This window comes from Acartia tonsa, chromosome 5, assembly GCF_053477335.1.
Source record: "Acartia tonsa isolate MP-2025a chromosome 5, ASM5347733v1, whole genome shotgun sequence".
NCBI lineage: Eukaryota > Metazoa > Arthropoda > Copepoda > Calanoida > Acartiidae > Acartia > Acartia tonsa.
This window is the reverse complement of record NC_137264.1, coordinates 9,337,313-9,364,662: the sequence shown is the minus strand read 5'-3', so window position 1 is coordinate 9,364,662 and position 27,350 is coordinate 9,337,313. Positions and strand designations below refer to the sequence as shown.

The window sequence follows — 27,350 nt, the reverse complement described above, 5'->3', positions numbered from 1 at the left end:
AAATATTAATTTACCAGCCAAGGTTCTATCCCTGTATCTATGACAAAATCAGGGAATGTGATTTGAATTGCTCTTCAGGCATTTACTATTACATATTCACGGATGAAGGATACGTAATTTCAAACTTTCTTGATTGATGATAAAACTTTAATAGTAGTGGGACAAAGTGACTTAAAAATCAACCATGTGACGTCATAAATATGAGGAAGATAAGAGGAGAAATGGGAAAAAACCTAAAATTAAGAGATGGATAATGCTCATTCTTATGACGTTACATGGCTTAATTTTTTGTCTCTTTGTCCCAGTACCTTTAATAAGTAAACAAAGGTTTTTAAAAAAGTAAAAGGTAAATTCTATGTTTAAAGAATTGATAGCACAATATAAAGATTAACTCTACTGGTCCTGTATATTGTGTGTGTGTGGCTTTAAGAAGGGTCAGCGTGTATTATAGTAATTATAGAGAGAAACTGCGCAGATATTAGTTGTGTAGAGAATATATTCATGAATATTTTAGAATAACCTACCTAATTTTAAAAATATTTTTTTGTACCTTTTTTGGTAATTTCAAAAATTAACTTTATCCGTGGTAATATACATCTGCATCATTATTTAAAACTAAGCTACCTTTTCCTCTAAAGCAATAATCTTATTTTCTCATTAGGTTTAATACTAATATACATTAGACCATAGCAGGAACCGGTTTTGTTAACCTGTCAAAAATCTGACAGTAGGAACAAATAAAAATTTGTAAAAAAAAATATACATAGGTACATTACTATAGGGATAAGACAATGGAGATAAATTGATATACATCCCAAATGCTGATGAACAAAATTATCCCTTCTGTGTTTAAATTATTGGTTTAAAAGTTTGGACACTCCTAGTCTGGGACCAACCAATCATTGTTAAACAAAAGTACCCAAAGTTTTCACAAATCAAGTTATTTAAGGTACGAGGAGAAAGTCCCTCAAAAAACAGCATGTGACGTCATATAAATGAGGGAGATAAGAGAAGAAGTGGGAAAGAAACGCCTAAAAAAGAGATAAATAATCCCTCATTTTATGACGTCACATGCTGATTTTTGAGTGACTTTCTCCGACAAACCCCAAACTGTCCAGTTTTGAGCAAGACGATTCCAGTGACGTCATATACGTTTCGGGAAAGAAAAAGGGAAGGGGGGAAGAAAATCTCTTCAAAAGAGATGGGAGAGAAGGGAAGAGATTTTCTTCCCCCTTCCCTTTTTACATGACGTCACAGCAATCGTCTTGCTCAAAACTGGACAGTTTGGGGTTTGTCACTTTCTCCCAGTACTATTTAAGTCCAACTGTACAATGCTCCAAAAATTTGATAACCTGTTTTATTTGATTTTACCTTACTTTGAATAGGAAACAATTTTACAACATTTGAATCTAATACTAATTATTTTGATATTTAACTGTAATTTAAAAATTATCCAATTTTAAATATAAATAATGTATATAATGTATGAAATAATTCCTAGATTACCCTTTGAATAAAATATTCAAAATCAAGATTCCAATTTAAATTTTGGGTCTCTCAATCGCTGATCCATTTCTATTATGCATGAGAACTATCACTTTTATTTAACGAAGCTAATCTATAAGAAGGAATGTCCGTAAGTCCGACCTAGCTATTTGCGTAAATTAAATTTCTTTAGGCTTAATGCTACTCTACTTTAACCCGTTTTTAAGTTTCAAAAACCTATATTGTAAAGTCGTAAGGTTATTATTGTCTGAAGCTAAAATCTAGGAAAACTTTTAAGGAAGTTTTATAAATATCGTGGGGTCGCTTTAGGGTATTTCTTAACATCCCCAGCCTCAAAGAGTTCTAGAGTTCTACTAAGTTTTTTTAAAATGTTAAAATAAAAGAAAAGGTTTTTAACATTTCTTTTCTCATAGCAGAGCAAATTGTTTTTTTTAAGATTTGTCCATGTAAGCTAAAAAAAGATTATTCTTAAAATTTATTGTAAACTTTAAAATATTTTCTTTACATTTTACCAAAAAATTGTTTTTGAACATAACATATTTATTAATTATGGTTAATCTGTAGTAATGTGTATTCCTCCCAAAAAAATTTAGGTCATTTTTGTGCATTAATGATAATGTATGTACATAATATGAGTGGTTTATTATGCAATATGCACTTCAATTATGTTGTAGCAATGTTACCTAATTCTGCTCTAAATAGCCATAGTAAAATAAAAATTAAAGTTTCTTATACTGATTATGACCTTTTATATTTGTCTTTTAGATTGTAACCTTTCAAAAAAATTCTGAAAAATGAACGCTATTGTTTTTTTTGGGTGGTTTAATATGAAAGCCCCATTAGGATATATGTTTTGTAACTTGGAGGTATGATTAGGAAAATAAGATACAGGGATACATGGATGTGTCAATGGAGAATAGTTTATTTATCGCATTGTATTATGAACAGCTTTCTACCGATATAAAAATGTACAATTATAAGATGAAAACCAGTTTTTTTAACCCTGCGATTCCGAAGACACGGGCTAAAAAAAGCGGTTTTAATTTTATGATTTTACATTTTTATATTCTTAAAAAACTGGATATAATACGATGCTATACATAATTTTTCAGTATGGCTGAGAACCGGTTCAAATCCACCGGTTATTAATCGGTTTCGAAGCAATATTGAAAATATTTACTTTTCTCAATTGTTGAATATTGTCTTTGGAAGGTTTAAAACAATTTTTTTGAACTCGAAATAAAACTCCACTACAAGTATTTTTTTCTTCATGATATTATGGCATCCTTTATCTCTGAGGAATATTCATCCTGCGTAATGTTTTCTTCGGTTTCCAGCCAAGTTACATATCATTATGCAAGTACTTAGCATGGTAATCTTATATAACAGCTAAATAATTAGTGATCCTTCAGATGAATAACCTTTCGATTGCACGACCGTTGTCTGGAAGTCCTAACTGTGCATAGTAATGAGTTGCACCTGTTTTGTGTCAAAGCATTCTTTATTCTGTACTAAATTTTAAATATTTTTTTAACATATCCTAGAACTTAAGTTAGTAAGAGTTTGTGTCTAAAGTAAAATATCTCGGAAATTGCAGGTCCCATTTCGTTTTGATCTTTCTGGTAGCTTTAAAATAGTGGTTTTATGCTATTTTCATGGCTTATATAGCCCTGAAAATATTAGGACATTTGCTACATTAAATGCAAACTAATAAGATAATGTACGTATGTTTTGGTATATTACATTAAGAGCTTTAGTGATATGATATATGGGCCTTAGTTGATTACAGCATCATATTATTACAATTTTATGTTTTTATGCGAATTTTTTTTGTTTAATTTAGCTGGCAGGGTGGGGATAATGGACTGTGAATTATTCTAGTCCTCAAAGATATCTTGATGACTTTTAGTTAAATCTCAATTGGGTTGTACACACTTTAGGGTGTCCAGACTTTTCCACCAATAAATCTAAAGCAAAGGTAAGAGTTGTATATCAATTAGATAATTATCTCGCATTGTCTTATTCCTTCAGTTTCATTTTACAGAGAGAGGGAGAAAGAGAGAGAAAGACGTTACATATCTAAGTTTCAATCAAACTCAGTAAAGACTTTTTTTATACATAATGAATATATATTTTTTGGCTATTTTGAGATAAATATTAAATATCGTATAGAATTTTGTACTCTTTATCGCAATTTCAATTTTATTTCCAAATATTTACATTCTGCATCTTATATATTCAAATATAAACTGTTTAGTTCAGTACACAAATTGTAATAGTTATGCAACTAGTAATGTAAAGAAATTTAAGAGACATAAAAGTCATATTATTAACATACTAAGTAAGTACCATTGAATTTTAAGGGATAAGACAATGGACGATAACTTTATGTACATCCCCAATAATGTTAACAAATTTACCCCATTCTATAGATTAAAATTAATGGTTGAAAAGTTTTAACACTGCAGGTTTGACTATCATCTATTCAAGATTTGGTTTCAAGTAACCTAACCTTACATAGGAGAACGAGTTTATAAAACTTTGGGTACCAGCATAATTTGTAGTACAATGTCCCTTCCCTCCCAGTTAATGACTAATTTCTTTTCTAAACATGACCTTTAATAACTTTTATCAAGGTTTTTACGAAAAGAATTATTTTATTATTATCATTAATTAAAAATAATATATAAGGGTATCTGTCAATAGTATGTTAATAAAAAATATACAAAAGGACACTATGAATTTTCTTTATTAAGTTAAAGTAGTTATGAAAATTGCCAAAGTGCATTTTGAAAAATTACGAAGATTTTTTCTCAATTTTGGTTCATTTTTAATTTAAATTTTTTTCAGTTCTATTTTGTTTATTAGCAGAGTGTCCTCTCAATCCCACACATCAATAATCCGTTATTAATATCTGATTACGGAGATACATGGTGTTCTTTTGTTACCATAAAATTCATCAATCCTTCTTGCTGTTGATTCATTAACTACAGACTAAAGTCATATTGGTTCAGAAGTTATTGAAATGTTGAGGTTTAGACAAAAAATCCTTACTACTTACTTTGGAACAATATTTGCAGCTTTTGCAAAGAACATAAGTCATTCAGCTGTTTCAGGACTATATCTATTTTTAAGCTGTTTTGAAAAACAACCAATTTCTATAATTATGCAATGTATAAATGTTTTTTTTATCATCTAATTATGTTCCATGATTATTGTCCCTGACCTTCTCATGGAAGGAGTGGACAATGGACGAAATATTTATTTTCCCCCCAATTGTTGAATTATTAATATATTATCTTCCTATAGAATAACCTTGTTTATTATAATTGGGAGAAATTGATGTATCATAATTGTACTATGATCCATATTCCCTGATCAAATCATCCATAGAGAGGTTAATTGATTGATCATCGGACAGTTTTTTTTGGCAAAACAAGAATAATATATCCAAGTTTTATTCTTATATAAAAAGTAACAGTCAATCTGTCTGTCTGTCTGTCTGTCTGTACCGCTAAGGATCCGAATAGTTTTTTTCTTTACAGTGCAGCGTCTCATAGGTCCTTGAAAGGTTTATGACTATTATGGGGGAGGGTGCCAAAACCCTTCTAAACTTTCATTAAACAAAAAATGAGATTGCCTCAAGTGCCCCTAGAGGCCTCCAGGGGACGTATACGTTAGCTAGTTATAGAGTAACTGCGCTACAAAAAAATCTATTACGAATTTGAATTTGTAGACAAGACAAGATGAACAAATTGAGATACACCCAAAAAATTTCATCTGAATGTAGACAAACGTTTGACAAGGTTTATTTTCATGATTTGAACAGTTTGTCTTCTAGCATTTAAAATCATAAAATATTAGGCAGAAATTATAAAAAGTAGTATAGCAAAATATAAAGCTTATTTTAGGACGACACATTTTATAAATGAAAGTACACTAAGCAAGCAGTACAAAAACTGTATGTAAATCTATAAAATCTTAGAAAGACAGTTTACAAATGTAATGCAATTATCGAATGCATAGTTTTCTCTCTCTCATAAATAAGCATTACAAGTCAGATAAAAAAGAGAGAAAATATTATATATCATAAATGAAAATAGTACACAAAATTATCCCTTTTGTAGATTACAATTAGTAGTTGAAACGTTTTAAAACTTAACTTAAAGAACCAACCCATTACAATTCAATAAAAGTTCCCAAAGTTGTTCAGGCAACAAATAAGAAAAAGCTATTTAAAACTTTGGGGACTTGTGGAATAAACAGTCCACGACTCATTTAATTCTCCTTTTAAATTCGAAAATGTTAACTTACATCTTTGACTCTTCAAAATATAAGTTTCCTGTGATAAAATAAGAAAAGTTAAAAATCTCTGCTATTTTGTTTAAACATTAAAATAAATGTATTTGTTATTGTGGTCAATTCTAAACAATTCTAGAGAAGACTGTTTCTTAAACTTTAAATTTCTAGAAAATCACATTATGTTATCGGTTTAAAAATTGAGAATTTAAGTTGTAATTATATCAAATTAAAAACTTTGGAATGTTTAAACTATTGTTAAGAATCAGCCACAAGTAAAAAATCTATCAAGATAACATCAATGTTACTTTTTTTATTCTTTAATAAAAACAGAAATACATCATTAAGTTGAGTTCGTAGTAATATATGTTTTTAGTAGCGAAACTACTTTGACTTTGTAAGTGTTTGTTTTTTAATATAATTTTTAGATGATTTTTTCCCCATCACTGCACTAAACTTCCCTTTATCTTTTCCCTTTCCCCATCCCCTCCTATTATGCCCTTTTTTGCTTCTAATTTCAAACAGCTTCGCAACTGTTGGATGTTATTGTCCTTGTTTAAAATACATTCATGTAACTATACACATATAAATGTTTTGAAAGTACAATTATTTATAAGCACAAAATTAATATAAATTGAAAAAACAGTTCTTTTATTAACCAAGAAAGCAAAAGTTATAATCAAAAAGATCTGCCAATAAAATAAATCCTTAAAGAAAAGTAATTAAGATCAGAAAGCTCTCAAAAGATTTTCCTTGAAAAGGGAAAAGGCAAAAATGCTAAAGAAAATTTAGATTTACTTATAAACAAAAAAGTCTTTAAAATAGGTTATTAAAAAAGCTTAACTTCATTTTAACTTTTGTGGTCTCATCATTTAGGCACTTTTTTCAGGCAATTTACCAGTTCTCCATGTCTTTCACCTTTTAACTCTTTTCTTTCTTTCTATTTGTTTGTAACAAAGAGAATTATAAATGATCACAGATATCCAAATCGGTGTCTTACCATTTCCGCTAACTGTATCGCTTACAGCCACAAATTATTATCACAGCACAAGCGGTAGTTTTCCCCTTGCTTTAACACAATCAATAAACACTTTCTGCTAGGCTATTTGGCCTTTTTTGCGAATGAGAAAACTCGCGGAAATGAAGGCACATCAACTTTATCAAAGTGCATTGTCCAGCTTCCATGGATCTTTTAAAGGGATAAGACAATGAACGATAAATTAAAGTACATTCCTCATAATTATGAATAGTTGTGTAGATTATAATTATCTGTTGAAAATGTCATATGAATTAACCAATCAAGATTTTTATAAAACTTTAAAAGTCTGTCATCAAATGTAGAAAGGGTCTGAATTTTTTTTAGTTGAAATTAAAACATTTTAGAGGTATTTTATAATCAAATAAGTATAAAATAAACAAGGATGACAACATCCATAAGTAGCGAAGCATAAAAATATGTATAAGAATTTAAAGATTAGTTGTCAAAAGCATGTATTGTATATTAGGAAATAAATCACGAAACCTTTTCAAAATTTTTTTTAATTTCATAATATTTATATTTCAGTAATACGACTAACAGACTGACGGTCAAAGTAAATTACATACTGGATGCTCAAAACAACAGGAAATTTAATTTTGATATTTTTAACTACAAAAATTTTAAAAATCGGACCATAAACACCAAAGATATGAGGAAAAATGTGAAAAATATAAAAATAGCCAAAAACCTGCAAAAAGGCAGTCTGACCACCATTGATGTTTTCTTGAAACGACAGGAAATTTAATTTTGATATCTAAGACTGAAAAAATTTTGGAAATCGGACCATAAACACCGAAGATATGGAGAAAAATGTGAAAAATACAAAAATAGCCTAAAACCTGCTAAAAAGCGGTCCTATTGCTATTGATGTTTTATAGTTAATTGTGCTCCTTAATAATGGGAATGTTGTCAAAAAATTTCAGCCCTTTATCTTTTATAGGAGCCGAGAAAATCACGTTTCCCCCAAACTAAGACATACGGACATACGGACAGACGGACATACAGACAGACGGACAGACGGACATTTCAAATTATAGAGTAGCTTCGCTACTAAAAAATATTATAATACATTTAATATACTAAAATAAATGTATAAATATTTTCTTACATAAATTAGTACATCTCTATGAACGGTAGTTCAATTTTTATGGAAAATTACTTACAACATTTTAATAGAACTTTTCTATAAACTTGTTTTAAAAGTTTGATGGTTAACTAAAAAAGCTTCACAAATTGTAAAGATATGAAAAAGTCATTTTAAAAACTTATCTTATTAATAAAGCACTTATGCTAGCTACCAGGGTGCAACACATATATTTTTTTTGAATAGATTTCATTATTGGTTGGTTTAAACTTTTCTACCCATAAGTTCAATCTTAAGAAGTTTTTTATTATCATATTATTGGATGTGCAGTGCATCAATTAATAATAATTAATAATTATCCCTTAAGAATCGTAAGTGTGGGGGGGGGGGGGGTAGTTGGTCCACTAGCATTTTCATAGAATTTGTGATATGAGCTTGTTGAGTTAAACTCATGGAGAGAGGAACATAGTTTTTTTTATCACACTAGTCTCCAAAGTTTTGTAATAACGTTTTCTTTTTCGTTTGCTTAACTACTTTGGGGACTTTTATTGAATTTCAATAAGTTGGTTCATAAAGTTGAGTTTCAAAATATTTCAACCATTAATTATAATCTACAGAGAGGGGAATTTATCATCATTGGGGATGAACATCAATTTATCGACTATTGTCGTATCCCTTCAGATCCGTGAGTTGATCTAGCGGTTGGAAAAAGCCTATCAGCTGTTCGCATCTTAACTTTTTTATGGTTCCTCACTGGACACAAAAGTAAAGTACAACTTCAAACAAGAAAGAGAGAGGGGACAATGGGCTAGTTATTACACTAGTCCCCAAAGTTTTATAATAACGTCTTCTATTTCGTTTGCTTAATAACTTTGGGGAATTTAGTTATTTTGATTGGTTGTTTCATTAAGTTCAAACGTTTCAACCACTAATTTTAATCTACAGTAGGGGTAATTTTGTGTATCATTATTGGAGATGTACATCAATTCACCGTCCATTGTCTTATCCCTTTAAATCCCTGACCACGAACACAGTTAGTGCATCAAAACCGTGGATTTTTATACAGACCGACATATGAACAATTCCCAGTTGAACCTAGAATAATTTTAGTGACACAGTTTTTACCCTTTTTCTACATATTTACAGGGAGTCATTAGACAATAAATTAAACGGGTATCCAATGTTTTAAAACATTTTTTCTCATTCAATGACTTTTAAACTTTGGAAACTTTTATTTAATCTTGATTGGTTGAGAAAACTTTTCACCAATAAACTTAAGCCAAAAGGTTATTTTGTTTATCCTAATTTCAAATGCTATTATAAATAATTTGTTGAAATGTGTTGACATCCCAAAAGACACATCCATATAGGAAAGCCTAGATATATCAATATGGCTTTAGAGAGCTGGATAGATTATAATAAAAACCTTTGTCATATCAAAGTAATAATAGACCATTATATTGATATTGCGTTTTTTGCGCATGCATATGTGAAATGATTGTTTTATTTGATATTAGCGGCTACGCCCCTAGAGGCCTCTAGGGGCACTTGAAGTGGGAGTCGGCATCGGCTTATATTAATTTTATTTATTTTTAAAGGATAGTTTTTTTTTTGGAGTGGTCAAATTTTTTTTTGCGAATTCTCTTGGAGGGAATTGGAACCATCCCCAAAAATAGCTATAAACCTTCCCAGGACCTATGAGAAGCTACACTCTAAAGGAGAATCATATCGGTTTAGGGGTAATCGAGATCCTTCGGTACAAACATACACACAGACAAACAGACAAACTGACAAACATCCTGTTACTTTATTGTAAGGATGTGTTGAACAACAATGATGATTATGTCCTTGTGTATCGCAACAAAAATAATTTAACAATAATTATGAAAAGATTTTTTTTTTAGCACGTATTCTCAATAAATCTTAATCTTAAAATAAATTTTTTAGTAAATAAATCCGTTTTTTGTAAGGATTTTTTTCAATAAATTTTCTTTTTATATCTTTATATGTCTGTCAGTCTATCTGTATCAAAGTATCTCGCTAACCACTGGACCGATATGGTTCTTCTTTACAGTAAAGCTTCTTATAGGTCCTTGAAAGGCCAACTTTTTTGTTAAGGGAACCTTAACCCTCCAAAAAGAAATCTCCTTTGGAAAAAAATAACCCCCACAACAATTTTTTTTATTAATTATTTTAAAACTAAATTTGAAAGTGGGGGCGCAGCCGTTAGTAAACAATGAAGTTTAGTTCATTCTACAATTTTGCAATCTATGATGGATAATCTATAGAAGTTTTTTATTAATACTATTGTATTACTTATCGATCTGACGTAACATATTGATAATATTATTTGACCTATATACGAAAAGAATATTAATACTATATATTTTACTTTTATATAATAGCTTCATTTTGTGAAAAATATAAATTATCATTTTTTTACTGTTAACAAAAATGAATAATATCCTTTAAATTGCAAAAATGAGTCTTTTAAATGGTCACTATTTTGCGAATTTTCTGGAAAAACAGCCAATATTTAAAAAAGGACAAAATTATTATTCTATTGGCCAATAGATTAATGCTATAGAACAGCAGTGGCGTGTACAGGGTTTTGCCAAGAGGGTGTTTTTCTTTGGGGAATTTTAAGGGATACGATTGGCCTTTCCAATTTCAGTTTTAAGGGAGGTTTTGACTCACCCCTTCCATTTAGCACGACTATGCTTAGAAGTCAAAAAATGTCTTTATTTCATTCTACATATAGAATCATTTTTCATTTAACTTCCTTGTTTTATTTTATTTTATATTGATGTCAATATTTTGCTAATCTGGCAAGTGTTCTCTTACATGCTGACCAACCAAAGCTTTTATCAAAACATGTGTAAGATTGGCTCCACACCAACTGTAGAAAATCATTTCTGCATGCGAATTTATGAGCCTGAAAATTGAGCAATCTTGGTACAATGTTTTCGCAATGTATTTTGCAATACTTTGTAATCTTTGTAGGGGCGAATCTTTTCTACAAGCCACATATCGTTGTCAGTATTTCTGCTATTTTCATGTCTATTTTCCCAGGAAGGGAGGGGATATGGGATTGTAAAATATTCTGGTATCCAAATTTTATAAACACTTTATTTATAAACTAGCAGCTACGCCCCCTAGAAGCTTATAGGGGCATTTAAGGTTTGATGGGGAAATGTCGTCCCTCCCCCCCCATTTTTATTTTGAGTTTTATTAAGAAAAGAATAATTGTTTGGGGGCAGGGTGGTCCTTTTTTATTGGGAGGGTGGAAGTACCCTCCTCCAGAATAGTTAAAAACCTTCCCTTGACCTAAAAGAAGATTCAATGCAAAGGAGAATTGTATTGTTTCAGCTGTTAACGAGATCCTTCGCTTCAGACAAAAAAGCTCATTACTTTATATAATAGGATTTTAAATGGTTTAATTTACCTTATAGTAGTGTCAAAACTTTCAATCAACTCGTAATATACAGAAGGGTAATTTTGTTTGGAGTTGTGACTCAATTTATTATTTTTGGCTTTTTCTTTCCTAAATATTGGACATAATCATTCTTGTCACAATTATACAGTTTGCCAGTTGTAATCAAGTTACCAGAAACATAATTTTGAGTTTTTCTTTTTTTCTTCATTACAAATTCATTTGATTTTCTTAAATTTCCTTTTTTTTGGCTATTCTGCATATTTGGTTTTATTCATTCTTTTGGTAGAAAAAAATAACAATAAACAAACACAGCAGACAATTATTCATTTTTGCCTGCCAGAAGTAATAAATAGAAAACTACATAAATAGACTTTGTACAGTTAGGGAGTTGAATCCATTTTTATAGAAGCAGAAATATAATCTATGATTATGGTTTGGACCCTCTAAAACTGTAATCTACCTTTCCACTTTCCCCTCTCTTGATGAAGATATCTTCAACGCCGATACGATTTTTGAAATGTAAGATTCTACTTTCCCCTCTCTTGGTGACACAGTGGGATCTTTTGAAAAAAATCGGGACATCCAAAAAATTTAAAATTGACTTTTATCTATCCTAGGAATTAATAATGGCTGTAAGTAGACAGCTAGAAAAGAAATTTTTAAAAAATATTCATTTTTGGCGGATTTATGCCATTTTTAAAAATGGTAGTGAAAAATTTCTTTTCAGTTTTGATGATTTTCCAGATTTTTTTACACAATTTTTTCAAAGCAACAAAAAATACATTTATGTTCATCTTATGAAAATAATTTTTAATTGAGGAACTTTTCAGATACCTGTACCAATGTCTAATTAAAGAAAAATTTTAAAAAAATATTCTTTTGGTGGTGTAAATTGACATTTTGTGAGAAAATTTCACCAAAAATATTAAGATTTTTAACCCCAAAAAATCAGTTTTCTCCATTTTACACAAAAACGGACAGGAGGCCCCGGGTTTTGCAATAATAATATCAATATACAACATGTATTGTGTATTAAACAGTTTTCACAACCTGGGGCCTCTTGTCCGTTTTTGAGTAATTGAGCATTTTACATTGCATGGTTTGAACAATTTTGTACTTGTTAATTTCAAATTTTCCCCCGTTAGAGGGGGAAGGAGTCATTTTAGAGCCCAAAGTCATCTCTGCAATGTTTTCTAACTTTTTGAGGCGGAACTTTCTTTACTTCTGCATTATTTGCCTCCGGCCAACCGTTACCCCGTTATTTGCCGCCGTTGGGGAAATTTTTAACGATTTTTGCCGTTCTCGCGGTTTTAATGGACATTTAAGGGTTAAAGGAGTCGTTAAATAAAAATGACTTATAAATACTTTTATTTTAGCAATTAAATTTGCTAAATTTCATGTGTTCTAAAAAAATTTGTATTTCTAACTGGTTTTGGTCCAGCAGAAATTCAAATGTGCGAATTAATTATAATATTGCAAAAACATTATATACGCATCAGAGAGAGAGAGAGAAATATACATTTGAGAGAGAATATAATATTAGTAATTATGTTTATATTCTTATACAAACTTTAAATGAAGATAGCTAGACTTAGAATAAAGGTATTAACACAAAATCAAAAGTGTTTTGAAAATTATGTTATTGTTGTTTATATCTGTAAAAAAAACATTTGAAAACATGCCTTATAAGTGTCCTATTTTACTTATACTGGACCTACCTAAAAATGCCGGGACTCGAACTGGGTGCACCTGACGCTATATTCATGTTCACTAACATTGTTTACATTGAAGAAATATTTACATAGACGTTGATTTTGTTAAAATATTCCTATCTTAACTAAAGTTATGAAGTTTTATAGATTTTTTAAAAATAGGGTAGCTTCGCTCCTCCAAAACAGCAAGACGTACATACCAAATGCACATTAGAAGTTAACAGGAGCAAAATTTATGTTATTTTTGAGTTAAAGCAAAAGAAATTACATCATTTCGTCAAATACAAGCTTTTTTATTGATGTTTACTTTTGTCTACCCTTAATGTCCCGTTTTTTGGCAAAAGATCCCACTGTGGGTGAAGATATCTTCAACGCCGATATGATTTTTGAAATGTAAGATTCCACTTTCCCCTCTCTTGGTGAAGATATCTTCAACGCCGATACGATTTTTGAAATTTAAGATTCCACTTTTGCCTCTCTTGGTGAAGATATCTTCAACAAGAGAGACAAAAGTGGAATCTTATATTTCAAAAATCGTATCGGCGTTGAAGACATCTTCACCAAGAGAGGGGAAAGTGGAAGGGTAGATTACAGTTTTAGAGGGTCCAAACCATAATCATAGATTATATTTCTGCTTCTACAGCATGACCCTCAAAAAAGTATTTTTAAGCATCTGCAGCCCATATTTCTCAATGAATTATTAAAAAATGCATATGTCCTTGTTCTCCATAGTATTCCACGTAAGTAGATATAAAAATATTTTTTTTACCTACATTAACACTGGAGATTTTTAGAGCTAAAGTTTTGAAAAAATTACTGAGAAAAAGAATTTTTTTTGTTTCTCTTATTTTTTGGATGGTTATATTATGTTTTTCTGGCAACTGAATAATGAGACACAAAGAAAAACAAGTTAACTAATTATTTCTTTTTTATTCCACCAAAAAATATAAATTTTTAATGGCAAAAAATACTACTGAATGAATTGATTATTTGCAAATTTTAGGTTATTTATTAACCCTTATTTATAGAAAAGGATTAATTATGACAGTTGCTCCGCCTACTTTTCTGACATCTCAATTATTTAATAGGGGGTAAATTAAGCTTTTTAGACTAAAAAATCATTATGTTTTATTTTTATTTTCTTTATAACTTTTTTGTTATTAAAGTTAGGATTGTGAAACAAAAACAATTTTCCTGCTATATTCATAGAGATTTATTTGGTTGTTTAATCTTAAACAATTTTGCCTAATAAGTAAGTTTTTCAAAATATCATTAAACTAAAAAGACTCAAAAAATATGTGTAAAAAAATGCTTTTTACTCAAAAACTAATTTTTCTATTTCATTTTTGTATAAAGTTTCTATTAGTAACAAAAATAAAAGGATTTCTAGCTTAATTTTGCTAAAAAAGTCGTTTCATGTTAAAAGTTACTTTTTCCTCAGTCACTTTTTCAAAACTTTAGCACTAAAAATCTCCGGTGTTAATGGAGGTAAAAAAAATATTTTTATATCTACTTACGTGGAATACTATGGAGAACAAGGACATATGCATTTTTTAATAATTCATTAAGAAATATGGGCTGCAGATGCTTAAAAATACTTTTTTGAGGGTCATGCTGTATAAAAATGGATTCAACTCCCTAACTGTTGTAATACATATTTTTTATGCCTTTTAATACAATCAACATTAGTCGCTTTATTACGTTCTTTCTTTCATAATACTTTTTTTTGCTATTTATACTAATGTAGGTACTTAAAAATTGTTTAATAACTGTACGGAAATGTTGAAATCGGACAACAAACAGAAATAAAACGTCATTATGTAAGTCAAGTAGACGGCCAAACGTACATGAACAATACAGTAACTATGCTATAAATTAATAGTTATTTCTCGCATCGTATTATAAACGGCTTTCCGCGGATATATAAGCGGCACCTCGGGGCTAAAAAACTGGTTTTAATCTTTTGATTGTACATTTTCATATTCGTAGAAAGCTGGATATAATACGATGCTAGACATAGTTTTTTCGTATAGATGAGAACCGGTTCCTATCCACCGGATTCGAATGAATACGAGAAATATAATTATTTTTTATTGAATTAATACAAACTTTCTTGACGAACTAGTTAATTTTGGATTATTAAATAGTACTTTTATCTGGTAGGTCATAGGAGGAGGGAGGAATGTTATAAAAACTGGTATACCTAAATTATTAACATCATACTCTAGCCAGTTCTTTTTGGTTTCATGACTATCTTAACAAGAGCAATCTATGCAAAAGTAGCGCAGCATCATGAGAAAGAAAAAGAATGTTCAGCGAAAAGGACAAGCATTGGACTGTAAATTATACTAATACCAATACAAAATATTTTCTCTCATTCATAAGTTTAAATAACGTAGGTACTTTTGATTGGTTGGTTCCAACTAACACTCTCAAAAAACATTTAATCTACAGAAGGGTAATTTTGTTTTTCATTTTTGGGAATGTTCATCATGTATAAGAACACTATAGAGTAGCTGCCATCGTCATAAGATCATGGGTTAGTTTTTAATCTAGTTAGAGAAAGACTAACTTATTAAGTACCAGTTATTGGTTTTCATGTGCAAAAATCTTTCAAATCCTGCACATTTAAATATATAATCTAAACTTGTTGTTATTTGTTTCAAACCTCTGGTATTCACCTTCCAAAGGCATAATTATACACATAATTTATAGAAAGTTTAAAATAACTTCAATTATCATATACCTGAAAAAGCCAGTACATCTAATTTATTGACACTTGTAAGGTTGTTAGTTTATTTTGGTTTTATATATTTTTAACCAGGCACTAAAGGTATCAGTATTTCATATGGCAAACAATTTGAACAGTTGATGTCCATTTGAAGTGTTTATAATTGGCCTGTTTTCAATTTAATAAATCATTTGCCCTATATAAATGGCGACACTATGTCCAACATTCAGAATAACTATGCTCTTTTTACTTATCATGTAACCATATTCTAATAATGACATTATTGCTAGTAGGATAGGACAATGGACCATAAATTAATGAATACCTCTTATTATGATTAAAATTATTTCTCAGCTTAATAAAAATTTAAGACCTGGAATAAGAGAACGTGCTTTTGGTATCAGTATAAAAGGAATTTTTGCTCAATCCCTTTTTTCTTGCTAATTTAAATATGCTCCACCTTATATTTGGTGATCTTTTGGCGACATGGTATTTTTACAAAAATACAAAAAAAAATATTTTTATTTTTATGAGATATTTGAAAAGTCAAAAAAAAATTTGAGGATATGCTCTAACTTATTGCTGTTTTGTTATAATACAACTTTTTTTATAAATCAAAGAAAAAGTTTATAAAACTCTTTTTTAGCATTTTGGCATAAACACTGGCGACAAAAGTTGAGACATCTCACAGTTTTATCTTCCAATTTTAATTTAAATAAAGTTGTTTCTTTAATGTTCAACAATTTCTAAACAAAAATTTTAGGCACTTTTCCATAACTACCTTGGTGATTAACGAATTTTAAAGATTAATAATTGCAAAAAACTTAATAAATAATTTCAAACATTTTCTGTATTATACTGTGCTGCTGTTTGTTTTGAAATTTAAAACACAGACTTGACTATCTATTTAGATTTAGTAATTAAAGAGAACAAGGTTCAAAATTTAAAATGTTGCACAGCAAACAAAAATAAGAAAACAACAACCTGTAATACAGTAATAACAAAGATTATCTTGTGGTTTAGTCATTAAATATAATTTTTTATTTATAAACTAGCCGCACTACTAGAAATATAAAATAAAATACTTTCTCGTATTCATTCGAATCCGGTGGATAGGAACCGGTTCTCATCCATACGAAAAAACTATGTCTAGCATCGTATTATATCCAGCTTTCTACGAATATAAAAATGTACAATCATAAGATTAAAACCAGTTTTTTTAGCCGGTGCCTTCGGCACCACGGGGCTAAAAAAACTAGTTTTAATCTTATATTTGTACTTTCTATATCCGCGGAAAGCCGTTTATAATACGATGCGAGAAATAACTATTCTCATATTCATTCGAATCCTTGGATAGGAACCGGTTCACATCCATACGAAAAAACCATGTCTAGCATCGTATTATATCCAGCCTTCGACACCTCGGGGCTAAAAAAACTAGTTTTAATCTTATAATTGTACATTCTATATCCGCGGAAAGCCGTTTACAATACGATGCGAGAAATAACTATTAGATTTAAAAGAAATCCCAAAGAAACCTATTAAATTGAGATTAAAGTAGAAAGGCTTTTGTCGCATTTATAAATGAATGTATTTTCTTAATTTATTTTATACTATCTGAAATCTGTAGCGTTGAGAAATTAAATTTAACTTTTTTTATTTAACAAAGCAAAAACAACAATTCTGATCATAAATGACGTACAAGCTTAATTAAAGACATAATACAAATGTTTATTGGTCAGTTTAAGTTATTTTTATTTTGGCAATTCTTATTTTGTCTCTTTTGTGACTCTAATGATGTAACTGGTTGTAAAACCATGTTTTCTAATCAAAAAACCAATAAGATAGTCTACTATCTTTAAAGTGTTTGTTCATTTTAACATTTTTTTATTAGGTTCCATTTAAAGATGTTTAACTTTTAAAATCTATGTTATGACATTATTTTTGTTTGGTTTTAAAATTCTGCTTATTTTCTACAAGTGATCTAAAAGATCTTCTATGTTACTGACTAAGTGATTTTTTCCCCTATTAATTAATAGTTTGAGCATCTTTTTACTGTCATAATTGTCCTTTTTTTTCTGTCTACTCAGGGAAGGGGTGTAAATCTTACTTGTCCCCATATTTATCATCATTGTTGGCTTAAAACTTTGGGTACTCTTATTAGATATTGGTAGTGTCCAATAATTTTAAAACTCAAAAGGGGTAATTTTGTTTATATATATTGAGGAGTACATCAATATATTGTCCATTGTCTTATCCCTTAAGATCCCTGTTAGGTCGTGTTGTAATGATATTATCTAAACTAGATATTGGCGCCGAATAATGCACAATATATCAGTTGAATAACAGGATAGGTACTCTGGCTTCCAGTAAAATTGGTTAAAAAATAATTATTATTAAAATTACATACTAAATAAAAATACTTAAATCTATTAGTTCCATTCGAATTGTAATGCTCTTTAAACGTTTAAACGTTAAGATTTTTTTAATGATGCTCTAATCCAATGTTTAAAAATTTATCAAACAAATATTACTGTATTATTTGTCCATTTGACTATCCATTAATCTATGCGAATATTTTGGCAACAAAAATGGCAGATTATCAGCAATCATATAGTTTATATACTGGATTTATGCATAAATAAACTAATCATACCAGCTAGATACACAAATCCACATGAGCCAATCATGTTGTTTCCATGTCGAAAGAAAACCAATAACAAGCTTGTATTCTGACCAATCAGTTTGTGTGAACCAATCACATTGTCTCCTTGTAAAAAGACAACCAATAGCAAGTTTGTATTCTGACCAATCAATTTGTTTGAACCAATTACATTGTCTTCTTGTGAAAATTCAACCAATAATAAGTGTGTGTTCTGACCAATCAATTTGTTTAAACCAATCACATTGTCTTCTTGTCAAAATTCAACCATGCAATCGTAAGCTGTTATTTTACCAATGAGACATGTGATTGCTTGATTTGAGCGGCAAAATCTTTTCAGAATTAATATCCTTACCCCTTGTTCTGCATGCATATATATGTAATATTTTGCTTATATTTTACCATTATATGGAGATTATAGGTTGGCCATCACGACCGCAAAGTAGTTGTTACATATTATTAAATTAAAATGTCAACAAAAAAGCAATAGTCGCTATGGAAGAAAACTCCTAAAATCCAAAACATTTAATTTAAATGATTTATGTCTACAATCCAAATGAAATACATTTGTGGACGTTATAATACATCTATTATAATATCATATACAATATACTTAGAATATTTCTGTATGACATAATATTGGTACATTATTATTAATGTTATTGTATAACTTTTATTAATCAAAATAGGATTCTTTCTTTGATAATCTAGGTTATGTCGGTACTGCATACCAAAGTATAGATTTATTTTACGTAAGGTTAAGTAAAGGTTAAAATAGCCCCGGAGGGGTAGTACCCCATAGGTATATGACCTGTTGTTGTTTATACTTTGCTGCACTGCTTATGGATATAACTATCCCGGAATTATTTTATATGTATAAAAACCTACATTCACAAAAATTCTACGTTTTTCAATTATAACATTGCATGGCAACAATCATTAAAGAAATAATCAAAATTTTTAATCCATTTCAAGTCTTGAAATATTGAACAAATCTTATGACTTTATATTATTTAACACTTTAAAAATAAAACCAATTGGTTCTTAAATAATCATTTGGAAGCTTTTGGTTGACATTAGATCCTGTGGACTATGTAGTAATCCTGACAAGGTTATTAAATCTAATATATTTGTATAATCCTTCTATCTAGAAACCTATAACTACCATAAAATTGGTTAATTCTTCCAACGACATTATGACTTTATTATGCTTATGTCGATGTAAAAAAAAATACAAAAGTTTGATGTACTTGTAATTTTGTAAAGGTCATTCTACTTTTGGTTAAAGCAAAAAAAAACTTTTGAAAAGTCTTTGTTTTTTTAATTGATCTAGAATTAGTATTGTGTATAAACAAAATGATATTAAATTAGATAGGAACAAGAACATTTTTTGCACATAAGTAACGAAGCTAATGATGTTTTTGAGTGACAAGTACTTAGTAATCTGAGAATGTATTCAAATTTAAAAGTACAAGGTTTAATAACCACTAACATAATGTTGTAAAAAGCTGAATAGAATTATTATTCGGTTTGTTTAGTTCATTCAAGTAAATAAACCTTTCTAAATTCTATACAAAATCAAATACAAAGTGTCTCAAAATCAGCCATGTGACGTTCCATCTCTTTTTAGTTTTTTTTTAGGGGTATTCTCCTCTCATCTCCCTCATTTTTATGACGTCTCATGACTGTTTTTGAGACACTTTTACCCACTGCCACAATCAGACCCTAAATTGGCTTTACATCGTTTTTTTTAAACTTTAAAAATAACTTTTTAGCTGCATAGAGTAGCTGCATTACTAAAAATATAATATAAAAGGCTTTATGCTTAACAAATCTAAATTTAGCCTAATTGGCTGAAAATTGCGCACTAAAATAATAATGGTTCTTGTGTTTTTAAGTGCGTAATTTTACATATTAAATTAATTAAATCATTTTCTCAATAAAAGACGTAGTTTTGTACTATCGATTTTAAATATCAAAATATATTTCAAAACTTTAAAAATGAGTATTTAATTTTTTTGTAATAATGTTAAAATAACGCCACTAGCATCTAGGGGCTCTGTATTCAAAGGAGTAAGATGTAGGAAGAAAAATAGCCCGAAAACTTCCCAAGGCTTAAATCTCAAAACAAAATAGCATAAAACCAACTTGGGATCTTTGTAAAGCTTTCATTGGTTATTGATAATCTAACTTTAGCTTCAGACAAAAAAAAACATACTACTTTACATTATAAAATATAATATGGATAGAGGTTGCGTGATTAATTTTCAACATTATTTTTGTTTATTATTTATTATTATTTCAATGGATGTAGAATAATAGTGGATATTATGAGAAGAGAAAAATTTTCGTCATTTTAGGTTGCAATTTCTCCTCGCTTTTATTGGTTGGGTCGTTTATCCAGTATGAGGGGTGGGGATGGGGTAAAGGAGGGCGGTGGGGAAGATCGATTTTTGGCCCACTACAGAGTTTACTATATTACATGAAAATCTGGTGTAGGATCCAATTATTAATTTATCCATTATTATTTCAGGACAACTCTATGAGTGATAGTGTGCGGGCAGAGAAGCGAGTCCTGCACGCAGCAAAGGAAACTGAATTTCTCAGACTCAAGAGATCAAGACTGGGTGTCGACGATTTCGATCCCTTGAAAGTAAGTACTTATACATATACTAGCGGCTGCGCTCCTAGCATCTAAGGGCTCTATATTCGAAGGAATATGGAAGGGTAAAAAATAATCTAAAGTCATACCCAGATTTTAAAAAAAAATGTAATAGCCTAAAACCATCCCGGGATCTATAAGAAGATTCCATATAAAGGAGGACCATAGTATTTAAGCGGTTAGCGAGATCCTTTATATATTAGGATACTAGAGTGATTGGGGCTTGAGTTGGAGGAGGGGGTGCCCTCTCCCAAAATAGCTATAAACCTTCCTAGAACCTATGTGAAGCTACACTGTAAATGAGGACCATATCAGTTCAGCGGTTAGCTAGATCCTTCGCTACAGACAAAAAAGCTTACTACTTTATATATTAGGATACTAATGTGTTGAGGGCTTGAATTTGAGTGGGTGGGGGGGGGGGGTGCCCTCTCCAAAAATAGCTATAAACCTTCCTAGAACCTGTGCGAAGGTACACTGTAAAGCTTACTGCTTTATACCATAGGATAACTAGGGATCAGATAGTGAATGATAACCCAATTATGATAAACATTACCTCTTAGAACTATCCAATTAAGATTTTAAAAACTTGCCAATAAATGAGTGACCAATGAGGATGTTTAAAAACTTTGGGTACCAGTATAATTTAAAGTCCAAATACCCCTCAATACCCGTTTGAGACCTTATAAGTTAATTGGTTTCATAGACAGTTGACTGCGGAAAATGATATGAAAAACTAAAGGATTAATATCTATATTGTTTGACCTAAAGGGCTTACGGATTAGGACAATTTTAGAAAAAAAAATACAAGTTATCCTAATGTAAATTGAGTGTGTGATGACTATTGTGAGGGAAGGGACAATGGACTGTAAATTACACTGGTACCCAAAGTTTTATAAGTGCGTTGTCTCATTTGTTGGCTCAAAACTTTGGGTACTTTTATTAAATTTAATTGATTGGGTTGAAACTTGGTAGTGCACAAATTTTTCAATCAATTATTTTATTTTATATAATGGGTAATCTTGTTTATCATGATTGGGTTTGTATAAATCAAATTCTCGTCCATTGTCTTATCCTTTCATTTCTCTGATATTGGTTGAATGTAAAGGAGCAGTTATTGACTAAATGGGTTGTCAATGCCTTTACACCAAAACTCAAAACTTTAACAACTTGAAAACTTTCCATCTACAGGGAGAAAGGAATGGTTTTATCTTCAAAACTTTCCATCAGGGAGAAAGGAATGGTTTTATCTTCAAAACTTTCCTTCAGGGAGAAAGGAATGGTTTTATCTTCAAAACTTTCCTTCGGGGAGAAAGAAGTGGTTTTATCTTCAAAATTTTCCTTCAGGGAGAAAGGAATGGTTTTATCTTCAAAACTTTCCTTTAGGGAGAAAGGAATGGTTTTATCTTCAAAACTTTCCATCTACTGGGAGAAAGGAATGGTTTTATCTTCAAAACTTTCCATCTACTGGGAGACAGGAATGGTTTTATCTTCAAAACTTTCCATCTACAGGGAGAAAGGAATGGTTTTATCTTCAAAACTTTCCTTCAGGGAGAAAGGAATGGTCTTATCTTCAAAACTTTCCATCTACTGGGAGAAAGGAATGGTTTTATCATATTTTCTTTTGTTAGATCCATAAAGCTTTACGTTATAAAATTTCAAAGGGGTTATTTCATTTTTTTGGTGGTTCTAGGGGGGTTCTAGGGAATAGTCCCTTTCGTAACATCGCCCCATAAGGGGCGATTCGTCGTATTTTTAAAATGGCTTTTTATAGGTTATTTTAGGTTAGGTTAGGTTAGGTTATATTGGGTTAGGTGATTGCCCCACGTTGTTAGGTAATTGGCCCCGCAGGGTTAGAGCTAGAAGTAGGAGAAAATATACTGTGAAAAATACAAAGAATCGCCCCATAAGGTGCGATGTTACGAAAGGGACTATACCCGAGTTCTCTTCATGGAAGGTTGGTGTCATCCTACCTCAACCAATTTAATAATCAAGCTTCACTGGATAAATAAGAAGCTTCACCACAAAGAAACTTCTTTTTACTTCGTTATACACACACACACACACACACACATACACACAGATTAATACGCCAAAGACATCCTGTTACTTTTATAAAAGGATAGAGAGAGAATAGTTATTTCTTTCATCGTACTATAAACGACTTTCCGCGGATATAGAATGTACAATCATAAGATTAAAACCAGTTTTTTAGCCCCGAGGTGCCAAAGGCACGGGCTAAAAAACTGGTTTTAATCTTATGATTGTACATTTTTATATTCGTAGAAAGCTGGATATAATACGATGCTAGACATAGTTTTTTCGTATGGATGAGAACCGGTTACTATCCACCGGATTCGAATGAATACGAGAAAACCAATTACATTATTCCTGAAACTTGACAACATTCAAGTATGAAAAGTTAACAAACTATTGAAAGCTGCAAAATAAAAATAATACCTTAAGAAATAAAAAAAAATATCTTTGAATATATATTGGGCTTACAGTTTCCCGCCAATACTTATCGGGGAGGGAGGTGACAATAGGCTGTTAATCAAATGGGTATACCCAAAGTTTTATAATTAGGTTATCTCAAAAACTTTTAGTACTATTTACTGAAGTTTCCTAACGTTTCAGCCAACAATTCTAATTTAGAAAAGGGGTTATCTTGTTTAGAATCATTGGGGATGTATACATATTATCTTATCCCTTAAATTCCCTGATTCCTCTAGTTTTATTTGATGGAATATTCCTGCAATATTTGATCTGACAAAATATGAAGAGACTCAACTTCAGGGTGGGATCAGACATTGGCGGTTAAGTTATTCTGCAACCCTTTCTTTCCCCTAATACTAACATATACTAAAGACAGAAGATGATAATAGAGGGAGGGGACGGAGGGGGTAATAAATTGAGGCAGCCATTGTCATATCCTTGTCTCCCTACTGAACTCTGAAGATTTAAAATTGACCTGAAAATTTTGACAAATATCCTTTGACACTAACGTACACACTCAAACACACACACCATTGGGGGTTAAAAAAATGTACTTTTTCTATAATTTTCAGATTTGTTACTTTTTAAAAGCGAAGCTTTTCTATAATTAGGGTCGGTCCGTCCGTCCGTCCGTACGTCCGTCCGTCCGTACGTCCGTCCGTCACGGATAGCTTTTTTCGTTAATTTAGACATGTTAGAATTGTCCTATCGATTTTAAATTTTGCATGGTGATTCCATTAGTAGTTAGATACGATTTAGAAAGCGTAGCAACTCTATAATCATTACCAAAATGTCCGTACGTCCATTTCAAACATGTTGATTTTTTTACTTTTTTAAATAGCTTTTTTCGTTAATTTAGGCATGTTAGAACTGTCCTATTGATTTCAAATTTTGCATGGTGATTCCTGTAATAGTTAGGTACGAGTTAGAAAGCGTAGCAACTCTATAATCATTACCCGAATGTCCGTATGTCCATTTTAAACATGTTGATTTTTTTACATTTTTAACAACAAATTTGTATATGACCTAATTATCCGATTGGTCTGATTTTTGGTATACTGATTCCTGGGACAACAAAGTACAATATTAAAAGCGAAGCAACTTTATAATTAAGTCCTAAAAATGTAAGTATGTCCATAATCATTATCCTGTATCAAGCAGTTTTTCAACAACTTTACTTACAATTTTGCTTTGACTCTTATACATTCGCATTCTGATTATTCAGTTCTGACATTATACAAGTGTTAATGTTCGTTTGTCCTACCGTTTCAGAGCTTCGCTTTTATGGATGTTGTCATCCTTGTTTGATAACAATTTTATTATGTTATTATTATCCTTTTCTTCTGATTTTTAGAATACTGATTCCTTTGTCAATAGGGTACGTATGTCCTTAAATAGTATCCTGTAATGAAGAAATTTAGAAAAAAATTTACTTACCATTTTGTTTAGACTTGTTCATTAATATTCTACTTATTCAGTTCTGAAAATTTTTAATGTTCGTTTGTCCTACCGTTTCAAAGCTTCGCTTTTATGTATGTTGTTATCATTCTGTTCTAAACACAAAAATTTGTAATTGCAAATAGTATATTTTCCTCTCTGTAATATCAAAAACATTCCAAATTCTCCACTAAAAACACAAGACCCAGGCCTTTATTAAATATTGTATCCCACGTCATATTGTATTCTATTTAAAGGCATGAACCTGCCTAAACCTCAAAGAAAATGTCATTCACACAAAATATTGAATTTTTAAAGAAGTTTTGAGGCTTTTTTATATGTCTGTCTGTCATTAACTTTTTTATCTAATAAATTTATAATGTATATATTATGGTTGGGCCGGATATCCAGTCAATTTCAATATCCGGATATTAAACTTTCCGGATATCGGATATCCGGGTTATTTCTAATGCCTGATATCCTGTTATACGACCGGGCATCCGGTAATTTGCCGGATATCGGGCCATATTCAATATCCTGCCGAATACCGGATATTCGGCATTAGAAATCAGCCGGACATCCGGTATCGGACCAAAAGAGTATCCGGCCCAACCCTAGTTATATCCTATTGGCTGAAGCGAAGGATCATGCTAACCCCTAAACCGAAATGCAATTAAGCTACTTATAGGTCAAGGGAAGGTTTTTAACTATTTTGAGTGAGGGTATCTCTTCCCTCCCAAAAAAGTCCCATACCCCCCAATTTTTTTACTTTTTTCTTTTTTAAATGGAATTAAAGCGCCCCTAGAGGCGTAAGAAGTGGCCTTGTGTTTTATTAATAAAAAAATAGAAAAAAGATAGACATAGCAATAACCATTGGACATATGCACGGGCAATAATCTAGATATGAAGTAGTTACGCTTCTAAAAAAAACTTTTTATGAATATTGAAGAAAAAAAACTTAATTAAATTGGTTAACAAACTTTATAATGATAGTTTAGTATTATGCGATCGATAAACCAATATTGTATATCATATTTGTTTTTATAAATTACTAGTTGCTTCAAAGGGGGAAGGGGACAAGAAAATGGCTTTAAGCCATTCCCAAAGCTATAATTTAGAAATAACTATTCCTGGATACAATGTAAAGCATCCTTAACAGGGTAGTTTCTCATAGGTCCCGGGAAGGTTTATAACTGTTTTGGGGGAGGATACCACCATCCTCCCAAGAGAAATCGCATCTAGAAAAAAATTACACCCTCCCCCCCCAAAAAATTACCCCCCCCACGAAATTTGTTTTTTACTTTTTCTTTTAAAATCTAAAATAAGAAATTGGGTTATCAAATTCGACTCTCCCCTCCTCGCTAGATGCTAGGGACACAGCAGCTTGTTTGTAAATAAAATAGATATTATAGATTTTGTTTTAATTTCAGGTGATAGGCAAAGGAGCTTTCGGTGAGGTGCGGCTAGTTCAGAAGGTTGACACTGGACATATCTACGCCATGAAGATTCTTAGGAAGGCGGACATGGTGGAAAAAGAACAGGTAGGATCAATTTTTTAACCTGCAAACACTCGCCAATAAAGTTTTATGGAGTTGCTATCAGAGATGTCCAAGAGGAAGGGTGGCTACAGGGGTGTTTATTATGTTTAACCCTCCTCAAACTAGAAAAACAAATTTAAAAAAGAAGTATACCCCTCAAACTTTGAAAACCACTCATTTTACGCATCTTACAACAAAAAGCTTAGACGTCCTTGGTTGGTATGCATTATAAAAAAATTAGTACAATTTGTTTTCTTATAATCCAGGGATCTTAAGGGATAAGACAATTACGATAAACAAAATTCTGTAGATCAAAATTAAAAGTAATCATTAAAGACTTGTAAACCCAATCAAGATCCAATACAAGTCCCCAAAGTTTTGAGCCGACTAATAAAAGATTGTGTTTGGGTGTCAACATAATTTATATTCCAATGTCCCCCTCACTCCCTGTAATAATCTGATACCAAAAAAATAAAAGAAATTACTGTTGTACATTTGATACTTTTATTAGACACTTTGTTTATATAACTTAATTTCTGTTTCTTTATATAAAGTATAGTTAGATCCACAAACATAGTTATGTTTATATAACTTAATTTCTGTTTCTTTATATAAAGTATAGTTAGATCCACAAACATAGTTATATTTATATAACTTAATTTCTGTTTCTTTATATAAAGTATAGTTAGATCCACAAACATAGTTATGTTTATATAACTTAATTTCTGTTTCTTTATATAAAGTATAGTTA

The 27,350-nt window shown here is 30.6% G+C and overlaps 1 protein-coding gene across 2 annotated transcripts in view; it reads left to right on the top strand.

Annotated features, from left to right (window-relative positions):
• The window catches only part of LOC145318707 (serine/threonine-protein kinase tricornered-like), a 220,380-nt gene that overhangs the window by 167,098 nt on the left and 25,932 nt on the right, over window positions 1–27,350 (top strand). For both annotated transcript variants that reach the window (XM_080160166.1, XM_080160165.1), the window contains 2 exons: window positions 21,003–21,122; window positions 26,492–26,602. In XM_080160166.1, the coding sequence (XP_080016292.1) occupies window positions 21,003–21,122; window positions 26,492–26,602 (231 nt within the window). The remainder of the gene's footprint in view (window positions 1–21,002; window positions 21,123–26,491; window positions 26,603–27,350) is intronic.